The 14,645-nt window shown below is 31.6% G+C and overlaps 1 protein-coding gene across 1 annotated transcript in view; it reads left to right on the top strand.

Moving 5' to 3' along the window:
* The window catches only part of LOC143406329 (transmembrane protease serine 11C-like), a 63,063-nt gene extending 60,879 nt beyond the window's left edge, over positions 1-2,184 (top strand). Inside the window, exon 10 of the mRNA XM_076865055.2 lies at positions 2,023-2,184. Within this exon, the coding sequence (XP_076721170.2) occupies positions 2,023-2,184 (162 nt within the window). The remainder of the gene's footprint in view (positions 1-2,022) is intronic.
* Positions 2,185-14,645: the final 12,461 nt, after the last annotated feature.

The raw sequence follows: 14,645 nt of genomic DNA, 5'->3' as shown, positions 1-14,645 counted from the left end.
ATTATCTCTAATAACAGATTTCCATCTTTACAGTTGTTCCACTAGCTAAACCTATTCTTTGATAAGAGGCACTTAAACCCCCTTCCTTCAATTTTCTCTCAGTCCATTAACCCCAGCCTCACGACTCCTAACTTTATGAAACCTAGAACCCACATTTTATTATTTCAACCACTCTGTTTACAATAACCTCAAAAATTTAATCTTCTTCTCCTCCCACACCTGACTTACTATCTTCAATCACAAAGTAGTCTATCATCTTTCTTTGCTCTTACATGAGCACACATAGAAGAAATTTAACCTTCTTGTAAACAGCAGTCATTTACTCATAGATAGGTCTAATATTATAATTCTTTAATGAATCTCTCATTGTGCTAAGTCGAACCTTTATTATATTCTTTACCTATCTATCCAACTATGCCCATATTTTTCTTAACATATGATATCTCACTGAAATATTTTCCAGTGAAACAGAGTACAACAATGGTTGGCAGAGAGGTGAGGGAAATGGAGGGATGTTGTTCAAAGGGTATAAAACTTTTAGTTATAAAATTAATAAGTTATGGGGACCTTATATATGGGGACCTTATTTATAGGGTAGTGACTTAATAATGATGCATTGTATACTTGAAATTTTCTATGAAAGTAGATTTCATACAAAAACATAAATATATGACATTATGAACAAGTTAATTCATGTAATTGAGCAAATTGTTGCACAATGTATTTATATATCAAAACATTACATTATACACTTTAAATACAGACAATGTTTATTTATCAATCATACTTCAATTCAAAAACATATAAAATACTTCTGCCTGTCTGAAAAGAAGGATGCAGAGATGTGGACTTACATAAGTGAGCTGAGAAGTTGAAAGGGACAAGACAAGAAACAGAGGGATTGCCACCTCTTATTTTCCACTGACTCTAAGAATTATGCTAGGTTCCAGGCAATAGAACAAGATTTTTTAAACTGTGAAATGACAAGAGTTTGTAATGGTGGCCTGAGAAATGAAAAATTGACTAGAGACACAAAAAAAATTTCTGAGAGGAAATTTTGTAACATGATTTTATTTTCCAGTGTATGGGTGAGCACAGGCTATGATGGGGAGGGTGGTAAGAAGCTGAAGATACTGTTGATAAGAGTAGGGATATGGATGAATCAAAGAATGTAACCTGCATAACGAAAGATAGAAGGAGAAGAAGACCTGATATACTAATAGGAAGGTGAAGAGAGAATTGGTATTCATAGTGAGGCTGAAGGGCATCATTGGAATAAGTCAAAAAAGGGTTGGTACATAGAATCATAATGCTGAATAATGGTGTTTCAGAAGTGGAGCAGTTCCAGGTAATGACAAGGAGTGATGTAAATAAATGTGTAAATGATTAAAGCCAGGGAAGCCAAGACACTGTGGGCCAAGATGCATCCTATAATGCATGTTAAAATCATCTAGGATGATAGAAAAAAATAGAGCAAAGGGAAATCTAAATGCTAAGAAATGTTCCATCACTTGGGGAATGGGCTAAAGATTAATGGATGAAAATTATAACAAGTTATAGAGAGGAGTTAGACAAATTATACAATTCTGGAAATGGAAGCAAAATTTAAAAACAGATGAAGAGCAATAGTCCAGTGTTGGCACTCAATAAATACAAATCTTCCCTTTTTTCCAGTATCTGTCTGGAAATAAGGGACATGCACAGATCTATCAGAGTTCCTCAATATACTGATAACTGCATAAGCAATAATACATTCAGTAGCTCCTCTGTACAATGCCCAAATTGAAACTTTCATATGTGTTTTCCATTTTTATATTGTTATATCCAAATATATATTTGAATTTAAGTAAATGAGCATATGGCAAAGAATATTCTAGACTAAATCATTTTAGTTTTGAAATATCTAGGGTTCTTTTTTCCTCTTCTGCTGTTTTTCCCTATTCTTACTAAAAAAAAAAAAAGAAAAATAAGCAATATTCACCTTTAAAACATAGTAATTGTATACATCCTTTTTCTCTCTAGGGTGATTCTGGTGGACCATTGGTTAGCGCAGATTCAAAAGGTACCTGGTTCCTTGCTGGTATTGTAAGCTGGGGAGATGAATGTGCTCTTCCAAACAAGCCTGGTGTCTACACTCGAGTGACATACTATCGAGACTGGATCATGTCCAAAACTGGTCTGTAGGGTAGAAGTCCTCTGTATATTAAAGCTTAACAATGCTTGCTAAAAATGTTTCTAATTCCAGACCACATTTAACGTAGATATTACCTGATCTTCATATTTAATGAATGAAATTTAAACACATATAATTTTAGAAATATGAAAACTTCTTTATGAAACTATGAACCAAGACATACAATTTTCCTCTTTACCCCTTTCTAGCTTGAAAGTAATTATGTGAATAAATATGTTTTCAGTTTATTAAGGAACTATTCTTTAATGATTTGCAGATCCAAATCTTTTGGAAAAATCACTGAATAGATTTTATCAATAAACTCCCTTCTGAAAGTAGAAACAATCCTCTGCTGACAAGCACATGGATTCCACAGGATCAATGTATTTGTAATGTTGCCATCCAGTGAGTTGCAATAATACTATCTATAAGAATTACTCAGGAAAACCTGTCTAACTCTTTTCTTTCTGGTCCTTTTGCCAATGCTGATCCCTTCTCAGTTTCTTCACGTTCCAGGACAGAAAATAACAAGATAATGCCATATGGTACTCTTTTGAGTTTGAAAGTGATGTCTGTACATGATTCTCACTTACACACAATAGGAATGATATCCTCAGACATGTGGGCTTCATTTTCAACATGCAAATAATGACATATTGCATATCTCTAAACTCTTAAAATTTCTCAATAATACAAAGTATCCACCAGGATAAGTAATAGTAAAATTTTGCCTCCACTTCAATCTCTTTTGACCCATACAGAGACATCCTAGCTGTGGGTACATGTGTCCATAAATGTACTATTCTGCCAAATCATCAGGTTAGTTGCCATTTATCCAAAATATTGTCTCCTCCAGGTGCTTTCTTAGACAGTAGTCCATCACTGTCTCTATAGGAGGTTTTCTTTCTCCTTTACATCACTAACAATTTACAGCTACTACTAACTTCCATCATGATGTAAATTTTTTCATAACATCCCCAAATTACATTAATGATAATAGTTAATATTTATTAAGTCTTTACTAGTCTTTACCAGGCACACTTTATGTGTATTATTACATTGAACCCACCCAAAAAAAAAAACCCAGGTCGATTGTTCCCTTGATATATCAATTTTATCAGTAAGGAAATTGAGGTATAGAAAGTCAAGTAACTCTCTGAAAATCAGAGTTTATAATTGACTAAGCTGAGATTCAAAATCAGACCACTATATCCCAGAGCTCAGACTTGTAACAACAAAGTTATGTTATGTGATATTATTATAACTAGGACTATAACAAGTATAGTATTATAAAATGTAACATTTTTTCAGAAACCTAATTGATAAATTAGTACTATTGCTTTATTAAATACTTTGACATATCTTGTTATATATTCATAAGAATATGCATTTCTATCATTTGATGTTTTAGAAATTGAGGATAAACAAAATAAACTATATGCACATCAGTGAAGATTGATCTAGCATTGATCCAGGTGCCACTCTTGTGATTAAGGAGGTAGAGAACTCTTGATTAACAAAACTTGAATTCTCATAGGGGCATTTCCAGAAAAAAAAAAATGCTAGATAGACTTTTTAAAAATAATAGCTATCCACTACCCAATGCTACCTTCTGAGTAAATAAAATGTTACTCAAAATCATATAATCTCGCAATAAACAGATTCTGTACTCTCATGTGTTATTGAGTTATAAGTCACAGATTTTTCATGTTATTCATATTCTGCTATCTTGGAAAAGAGCAATATGGACTAGTGACTTGAGCAGCAAGTATTCCTCTTTACATAATTTATGTATGTATGAAAGGAGTACAAAATTCCTATGAGAAAAAAGAGTACAAAATATTTCATTTTTTATTTAGAAAATAATTTCACATGTGGACAGATACATTAAGTTAGCAAAATTTTAGAATGTGTCTCCAGATAAGACTGGCTTGCATGAACCCACCAGCATGATGATATGCTGTATAATAATAGATTCCCTTTTCCTCTGTACAAGTCAAAAATAGGAAGTAATGACAGTGATAAAGGTGTCCCTCCCCACCTGGGAACCAGTGTCATAATCATTGGGTCTCTTCAAATTTGAGCATTTCTGCTAGAAATGGTAGGTATATAAAAAGAGTTCATGGTGAGAACACATGCAAAAGAATTAAATTGAACCATTATTCCATAAAGAAAAATTAACTAAAAATTAATTAAAAACTTAAACCAAAAGGCTTCTGTATTGTAAAGGAAATAATCAAAATTTGAAAAGACAAAGTACAAAAGAGAAAAAAATACCTACAAACCATAATATCTTATTCTGGTATAATAACCATGTATCCAAATATATAAAAAACTCACACAATGCAGTACTGAAAAGAAAAATCAATAACTTGATTTTTAAAAGAGTTAAATAGCCTGATAATACTTTTTTCAAAGAAGACAAACATACAGATGCCTACCATGTACTTGAAAAAGTGGTCAACACGACTAATACAAAAGTGAAAATTAAGACCATAGTGAGGTATCTTTCAATACTGTTAGAATTGCTATTATCAAAAAGAAAGCACATAAAAAGTGTTAGCAAAGGTATGGGGAAAAAATGACACTGTTGGTGGGAATATAAATTGTCTAAAGAAATTAAAAACAGACTTACCATATGATCCAGCAATCCCACTATGGGGCATATATGCAAAGGAATTGAAATCAGTATTTCAGAGATATTTACACCCCATTTTCACTACAACATTAAGCTAGATATGGAAATAATTTATCTATAAGGGAAAATGGATTTTAAAAATGTGGTATACACTTACACATAATAGAATGGTATTGAGCCATAGAAGAAAAGGAAATAATGCTACTATGACAAAATGGACAAACCTAGAGAACATTATACCAAACAAAGAAAAACAAATATTGAGTGATATCTATTGTATATGGAAAATGACAAACCCCAAAATAGTGTGGCCTGGGGAGAGGGAATGAGAGAAATGGCAATACCTTGATCCTTTCCCAATACACTCTTTTCCATTGATGAGACAGGCTCCAGGGGAGAGGTATTAGCCTCTGGGAAGAGGGCAAAGCATTGATCCTTCACAAAACAAATCCTTCCTCAGATCCTCCATCTGGCCCAACAAAGACAAATTCCAGATACTAACCACTGACCCCAGACAAGCTCCCCCCACACACACATCTCACTAGTAAAACAGAGCCCAAATTCCTGAGTATCCAAACTGACACACTCATTAATCAAGTTACCTCTCAGCATAACCTATTAAGCACAGACTCCTTCTTTGGCCAGTGCCTCATTTTTCACTAGGAAAGTGGATCCATCAGAGGCATGACTCCGTTCCTGAATAAAGGCTTTTGCTGAAGTTTGTGCCTGGCCTGGCCCTTTTGTGCTAACAATATCCTTTATATGTACAATATAAAAATGTTGAACTCATACAAACAGGGTAGAATGGTAGTTGCCAAGGGCTGGAGGTTGGGATAAACAGAGTGTTAGTGAAAGAATACAAACTTTCAGTTATAATATGGACAAGTTCTGTGGATCTAAAAATATAAAGGTGGTAGTAGGTGTGTTAATTTGATTGTAATAATCATTTTATACACACACACACACACATATTAATTCATTACATTTTACACCTTGGATATATACAACATTATCAATAAATATTCTAAAATAAGAATTTTGAAATATTGGAAAATCAATACACTGAATATAAATATCAGGTTTATTAGGTGAATTAAACATCATACAGATATCACTACAATTTCTGCATGTTTAAATATACTTCTTCTTACTAGAAAATGAGTAAACTTAAGCTTAACATCTCAGTTGGTTTCTTCTTTTACCTTCCTAAGCATGCCCATGCCTGTACCCTGCATCTCTTTGTCTTTTTTTTAGAATTTTTTTTAAATTTTAATTTGTTATATATGAGAACAGAATGCATTACAATTCATATTACACATATATAGCACAATTTTTCATATCTCTGGTTGCCCACAAAGTAGAATCACATCCTTTGTGTCTTCTATACAAGTACTTAGGGTTATGATGACCATCACATTCATTGCCTTTCCTACCCTGTGCCCGCTCCATTCCTCTCCTTCCCCTTTCCCCTTTGCCCTATCTAGAGTTCATTTAATCCTCCCATTTCCCCCTCCCCAGAGCACATTATGAATCAGCATCCTTAAATCAGAGACATAGGCAGAGGCAATTAAATAAATCATAAAAACATTATTTTTCCAAAAAATACTATATTTTAAATATTTGTTAACTTATACTAATATTTCTAAGCTAATTTCAGTGGCACTATAACATACTCCTGCCATGTTGCTATTCTTACTATGATATCATATAAAATTAAATCTTTTTATTTTTTAATTTATTTTTTATTTCTATTTGACAGCGGAATGCATTACAATTCTTATCACACATATATAGCACAATTTTTCATATCTCTGGTTGTATACAAAGTATATTCACACCAATTCATGTCTTCCTACCTGTACTTTGGCTAATAATGATCATCACATTCTACCATCATTAATAACCCCATGTCCCCTCCCTTCTCCTCCAACCCGTCTGCCCTTTCTAGAGTTCATCTATCCCTCCCATGCTCTCGCTCCCTATCCCACTATGAGTCAGCCTCCTTTTTAATTCTGCTAAGAAAAATTTTTTAAACCTCAACATTCTATTCTGTGGGAATTATTAAAATTTGTTAAAGCAGGAAATATTGAGTATTTTTTAATAAATGCTTATTGAAAGGAACATCAAGGAATTGTATGAGTAAATGAACCTCTCTTAGAAACAGCAGAGACTTTATAGAAATACTTTGAAGAGTAGAATAAGAAAAAAGAAAAAAAATGATAATATATTATACAAAAATCAATAAGATATCAATTTCATGTGAGCTCAACCTTACAGAAACTTAGTTTAAATAAAAGTTGATAATTTTATAATCATGCATATTTTTCTAAATTCCATTTTTAAACCATACATATATTATTATATACTTTCATCATAAATTCTTAAATAATAGAGTTATTGGAAATCTAGCATTCAAACTTCCAGTCCTGAAAATAGTAGAATTAAGATATATTTTAGAGTTTAATTAATTTATGAAATAGAAAAGCTAAGTGTGTCAATAGCTTATCAACAAAAGAATAAGATTAAAATCATACTAAATTTAATAAAAGTAACCCACATGAAGTTTATGCAAATAAAATTTCACCAAAAATAATCATGAAATGTGTTTGGAAAGATAAGATAAAGAAATAAACTTTTAGCATTTCTTTGCTATCCACAAGTACAATGCCTAATATGAATGGTCAATAAATGTTTCATTACATACTTTTTTTAATAAATATGATAATCTTGGTAGTTTCAGTTTGTTATATGTTCTTTTTTAAAATAGTAAAATGTTATTACTTTCAGTATTTAGTGAATATGTAATTTTTAAAAAATAAACTTGATAATTATGCTTGTTCTTTTGTCATTTCATATATTGATAATTTGTATTATATATGGTTTTTATAAATCTGATATCCATATATCTTACATTAATTTTAAATCAATTTTCTTATCATTTACCTCTGACACATCTATATTGAAAAAGTAGTGACCTGTCTCATGGTGGAATTCTTCAAATTAGATACATTCTAAGAAAATGAAGGTGAATTTGTCATTTTACATGCTCTACATAATTTAACACAGCTCTAAAAAGTTTATGATTTTGAGAATTCAGACTCCAAGTATTTTTGTGTAGATACTTCTTCATAAATAATAGTTAACATTCTTTCTTCAAATTCTATCAATTAAACTTCAATAAAAATACTTCTCGTGGCTGGGGATGTGGCTCAAGCGGTAGTGCGCTCGCCTGGCATGCATGCGGCCCAGTTTGATCCTCAGTACCACATACAAACAAAGATGTTATGTCCGCCGAAAACTGAAAAATAAATATTAAAAAATTCTCTCTCTCTCTCTCTCTTTCTCTCTGTTTAAAAAAAATTTAAAAAATACTTCTCTAAACCAAAAAAAAAACTCTTAGCAAATATGAAAAAAATTTGATGTAATTCCTTTCATTTTATCATGATAATGGAATGAAATTACAAATCAGAACCAAAAAAAAACTACTGAAACTATAAACATATGGAAACTGAACAATACTCTTTTGAAAGATAAACTGAGTGATAGGAGAAAGCAGGGGATAATTTTAAAAAATTCTTAGACTCAAATGAAACTAGTAATACAACATACAAGAACTTTTGGAATACTATGGAGGTGCTTTTAAGAGGAGAGTTTATAGCTGTGAGTTTCTATATAAGAAAATCAGGAAGATCCCAATTAAACAATCTTATGAGGCATCCCAAGGCCCTTGAAAAAAAGAAAAAACCTATTCCAAAACCAGAAGGAAGGAAATAATGAAGATCAGAGCTAAAATCAAGGAAACTGAGAAAAAGAAACAATACAAAGAATCAAAGAAACAAAAAGTTGATTCTTCAAAAAGATAAACAAGATTGATAAACCAAAATAACCAAAAGAAAAAGAGAGATTAATAAAATTAGAGATGAGAAAATGAGAAATCACCACAGATATCCCAGAGGTCTAACAGATCATTAGGGACTATTTTGAAAACTTATACTCTAATCAATTAGAAAACCTAGAAGAAATGATACATTTCTAGATACATACAACCCACCAAAATGGAATCAAGAGGATATAGAAAATCTAAACAGACAAATAACTAGCAAGGAGAAAAAGCAGTAATAAAAAGCCTTCCAACAACAACAACAAAAAAAAAGCCTAGGACTAGATGGATTCTCAGCTAAATTCTATTAGACTTTTAAAGAAGAACTAATGTCAATGTTTCTCAAATTATTCCATGAAACAGAAAAAGATGGAACACTTCCAAATTCATTCTACAAAGCCAATATTATACATATACCAAAACCAGATAGGGACACATCAAGGAAAGAAAACTATAGATCAATATCCCTGATGAACTTATATGCAAAAATACTTAATAAAATATTAGCAAATTGAGTTCAACAACATATTAAGAAGATTGTACACCATGACCAAGTTGGTTTTATTCCAGAGACGCAAGGATACTTTAATATATAAAGATCAACAAATGCAATTCATCACATACATAGAATTATGAACAAAAATTACTTGGTCATCTCAATAGATGCAGAAAAAGCCTTTGACAAAACTTAGCACCCTTTCTTGATACAAACACTGAAGAAACTAGGATAGAAAGAACCTATCTCAACATCAAAAAGGCCATACATGAAAAACTCAAAGTCAACCTCATAGGAAATGGGGAGAAATCAAAAACATTTCTTTTCAAATCTGGAACAAAACAAGGATGTCTACTTTCATCACTCCTATTTAATATAATACTAGAAATTCTAGCCAGAGCAATTAGACAAAAGAAGAAAAATGAAAGGAAGAAGTCAATTTATCAGCATTTGTAGATGATATGATCTAAAAAGTTCCAAATAAGACTTCTAGAGCTAATAAACAATTTTGGAAAAATAGCAGATTACAAAATCAACATACGAAAATCAACAGCTTTTCTATATACCAGTAATGAATCTGCTGATAAAGAAATCAGGAAAATAATCCCATTCACAATAGCTTCAAAAAATGAAATAAAACACATAGGGATAAATCTAACCAAAGAGGTGAAAAAAAACTCTACAATGAAAAGTATAGAACATGAAGAAGAAAAAGGAGGAGGAGGAGGAAGAGGAGGAGAAATAATGAGAAGATGAAAAAATCTCCCATACTCATGAATAGGCAGAATTAATATTGTTAATATGGACATACTACCAAAAGGGATATACAGGTTTGATGCAATACCCACCAAAATACCAGCAGCTCCGGAAGTTGAAGCAAGAGGATCATGAGTTCAAAGCCAGCCTCAGCAACTTAGTGAAGCCCTAAGCAATTTAGCACAATCCTGTCTCAAAATAAAATATAAAAGGGGGCTGGGGATGTGGGTCAGTAGTTAAATGCTCCTGGGTTCAATCCCTGATACAAAAAAAAAAATTCAGGAGGTATAATACATGACTTAAAATTATACTACAGACGGGGCTGGGGATGTGGCTCAGTGGTAACGTACTCGCCTAGCATGCATGAGGCACTGGGTTCGATTCTCAGCACCACATAAAAATAAAATAAAGATATTGTGTCCACCTAAAACTAAAAAATAAATATTTAAAAAATTATACTACAGAGCTATTGTAACAAAAAGTGCATGGTACTGGTATAAAAACAAACACATAGACTAGTAGTACAGAACAGAAGGCCCAGAGAAAAACCCACACAATGATCTGATCCTTGACAAAAATCCAAAAATGTACATTAGAGAAAAGAGCATCTTTAACATATGGAGCTGGGAAAGCTTATTATCCATATGTAGAAGAATAAGACTTGATCCTTATATCTCATTCTGCACAAAAATCAACTCAAAATGGATCAAAGACCAAAGACTTAGACCAGAAACCATAAAACTCCTAGAAGAAAACAGAGTTAACACTCTAGCAAATAGGCACAGGCAAGGACTATCTCAACAGAACCCCTAAAGCTTAGGAAATAATGCCAAGAGTTAATAAATGGAATGGCATAAAATTAAAAAGCTTCTTCACAGCAAGAGAAACAATTAATAATGTGAAGACAGAACCTATAGAGTAGGAAATAATCTTTTCTAGCTACTCTTCTGATAGAGAATTAATAAATAGAATACATAGACAACACAAAAAACTACCAAAAAATCAATAAATGGGCAAATGAATTAAACAGACACTTCTCAAAATGGTCAACAAATATATGAAAATTTATTCAATATCATTACAATTAGAGAAATGCAAATCAAAACTATCCTGAAATGTTATCTCATATCAGTCAGAATGGCAGTCATCAAGAATACAAACAATAATACATACTAGAGAGGATATGAATAAAAAGGAACACTTTTACACTGTTGGTAGGATTATAAATTAGTATAACCGCTATGGAAATCAGTATGGAGCTTCCTCAAAAACTAAGAACAACCCTATGACCTAGTTATACCACTCCTCGGTATTTATCCTAAAGAATTAATGTCAACATACTATATTGATACAAGCATACCTATGTTTATATCAGCACAATTCACAATAGTCAAACTGTGGAACCAGCCTAAGTATTCATCAACAGATAAATGAATAAATAAAATGTGATATATATGTAGTACATATGTGTATTATATATATATATATATATAGAGAGAGAGAGAGAGAGTGTTTTATTCAGCCATAAAGAAAAATGAAATTATGTCATTTGCAGGAAAATGGATAGACTTGGAGACCATTATGTTAAGCAAAATAAGCCAATCTCAGAAGGTCAATGGTAATGTTTTATCGCGTATGTGAAAGCTAGAGAAGAAAAAGAAAAAGAAAGATGGTGGCAATCATATGAAAAAGAAAGGGATATCAGTAGAATAGAGGAAAGGGACTAAGGGTAGAAGAAGAGAGAGGGAGGAGTGCTAGGGAAGGATATTGGACAAATTATATTGTTAAATTGTATGCATTCATTAGTATGTAATGACAAATTTCACCATTATGTACAACTATTATGTACCAATAAAATGTGTAAAAAAATTTCTGTTTTACCCATTTGGCAGTGGTTATAGACATAGTCATTCTTGATAAGTTGTGTTTTGAGGAAAAGGAGAGAGAAAAATAAAGGATAAAAAGGAAAACCAAAGGAAAGCGAAGGAGATAATAATGAAGCTCATTTTTTCTTTGCCTAAATGGAGATGACAAAAGGCAAAACATACTTTAGTAACATTGAATTTTACCATGAACATTCTTCCTTTGTTCTTTTGGTTGCTCACCTATACATGATAGTTTTTCAAGCTTGTAAATCTATCCAGTGTTTACCTTGTTTTGTTTTGCTTCAAGCATATGGCCCTGATGAGATTAACTGATATAATACATATGCAAAGCCCATGAGTTCCTAATAAAAATAAATCAGGACTGTTTTGTTATAAGGAACCCATCATAGCTAATGTAATAGGTACAAATTTTATGGTCACAAATCTTTGGTATAAAAAATCTCTCTAAACAAAAGGAATAAAAAAGTGATCTCATGAAAATAGAAGGGAAACCAATAGAATAGAGGAAAAGGGATTGAGCAGGAGTGAGGAGGGAGAACATGCAGAGTACTGGGGTAAAAAGACCACCAAATTATGCTATGCCCATTTACAAATATACCACAATGAATCCCACTTTTATATATAATTATAGTGTAAAACCAAAGATTAACAGAATTAGTGTATTATCCTCCTTCCAGGTACCTTAACTCCTAAGCTTACTTTCTCAATTTTGTTGCCCTCCTGAAGCTCCTCTGGAATTCAGGTTATAGCCAGGACCTCCCACCAATGAAAGCTATCCAAAGAAATGATAGTGTTTATGGGGCAACTTCCAAAGATAGGACCTGAGTTTCATAATCATTGTTTTCTACAAATTAGCTTCAGGGTCTTCACCAGTGTATATGTCATTGTTATTATTCTTGTGGTTAATAAACATAATAATATAATGAAAAAAGTCTCTCTTTGATATCTTATATAAATATGATTTTACTTTCTCCCCTAAAATCTCAATACCTGAGGGTTCACAAAGTAATATCCTTTAAGCTAGTATGAATCTCTGGGATAAAATACTATTTTTTAATATTATGAACAGTTTATGTTTCTAATATACTTTAATTTACTGAGTATGGTATAGAAAATATTAAACTTATAAGTGAAGCAGGTTCTACAACTGTGGAAGGATTTTTTAAATACCTATTAAGTGTTATACAGGAAAAGAGAGAAATAGATTTATCAATGTTGATGAAACTGGCTTATAAGACTTTGGCAAATGATCATATATAATGCAAATGGTGTTCTGGGTCACAGGAATCTAACCCTTTATTTTCTATAGGAGCAATGATTCAATATTCACTAATTTGGTGTTGTGGTGACTTGATATAATTGAAAAATAATGATAATCAACTGATACTTGTGTATTTTTGTGCTTAAAAATAGATAAAATAGATGTGTTACATTTTTCTTAAAGGTATATTTCTCATAGTTTTTGACTTATTCATTCCTCCCACTAGTTATTCCAAAATAATATATTTCAAAACCAAAGTACTCCTATTAGAAAATATATCTAGACCCTTCAGAAAGTCACTTGGGAAGTCAAATTCCATCCAAGTCTGAAAGTAGTGAAAAAAGCCAGTAATTCTGGGCATATAGTAACAATCAAAGCAATGGTCTAAGCTGTTGAAGATCCAAGAAGCAGTGATTGCAAAGGGAAGCTGAGGAGGCACATCAGACATGGCCGATATACCCATCTAACCTATTCTAGTACCAAACAAACTCCTGAAGGGCCTGAAGATGTGTTCAAGTTTTATAATCAACAAAAGGTAAGAAAGTATATGTAGTAGATATTTAGTAACTCTTTGTTAAATAAGTGAATATAAGACAAAATAAATGAATAAATAAACCAATTAAAATGGACCATCTAAGTTAAAAAAAAAAAAAGTCACCTTTATCCCTGCTTTGGCTGCCACAGAAACAAACCAGTTGATAAAGTATTCAAATCAAACCACTCCAATGTTCCTAAGTGACATTATCAAGCATTCATCATGAAAGTTAAAACAGTAACACAGAGAAAGATTTTAAATAATCTCAATGTGGAATGATCAGATAAGATGTAAAGGAACATGAATATATACATATATAAGTATATGTATTTATATAAGAAGGAACATAAATGTATATATATATATATATATATATATATATATATATATATATATATATATATATAAATATACTACAGTATTTATGCAGATCTTCTTGCCAATATCTAGTTGTTTTATGGAACTTTGTGCCATAATAATAATTTAAGTGAAATCTTTAGACAATTATAAAATCAAGGCAATAATTTTTAAATGGTTAATCTTTTTACACTAACTTAAGCTTGGATAATCTGACCGTAAAGACTGATTGATAAATTTGAATACAGCCTCATTTGTATTTGTTCAGATTGATTCTATAAAAGTAGTAATTTCTTGTTTTGCATAGGATAGTTTAAATTAACATGTATGGCTAGTGCTTGAAAGTCAAGAATGCATATTTTAAAAACAAAACAAAGAAACATCTTTGAGAAATGTATTCAAATCTTAAGACAACAAATGTTAACTGGATCAAGTTTTTTTTTGTTTTTTTTTTTTAGTATTTTCCTTCATTTTCATTTTGCACCTGTATGTTGAACAGAACAACAAAAAAAAAAGTTAATAGCATTTTAAAAATCTCTTCATTAAAGATATTCTAGTACTATTATGAGGAACTTTTAAATTCAAAATTAGGCTGCGAGTATCCTTCTTCGCTTAGGAAAAAATGTTATGAAAACCAGGCCATCTGCTGAGGTGGTACAGTTA

Source organism: Callospermophilus lateralis, chromosome 8 (genome assembly GCF_048772815.1).
Source record: "Callospermophilus lateralis isolate mCalLat2 chromosome 8, mCalLat2.hap1, whole genome shotgun sequence".
Taxonomy (NCBI): domain Eukaryota; kingdom Metazoa; phylum Chordata; class Mammalia; order Rodentia; family Sciuridae; genus Callospermophilus; species Callospermophilus lateralis.
This window is presented reverse-complemented; position numbering and strand designations above follow the sequence as displayed.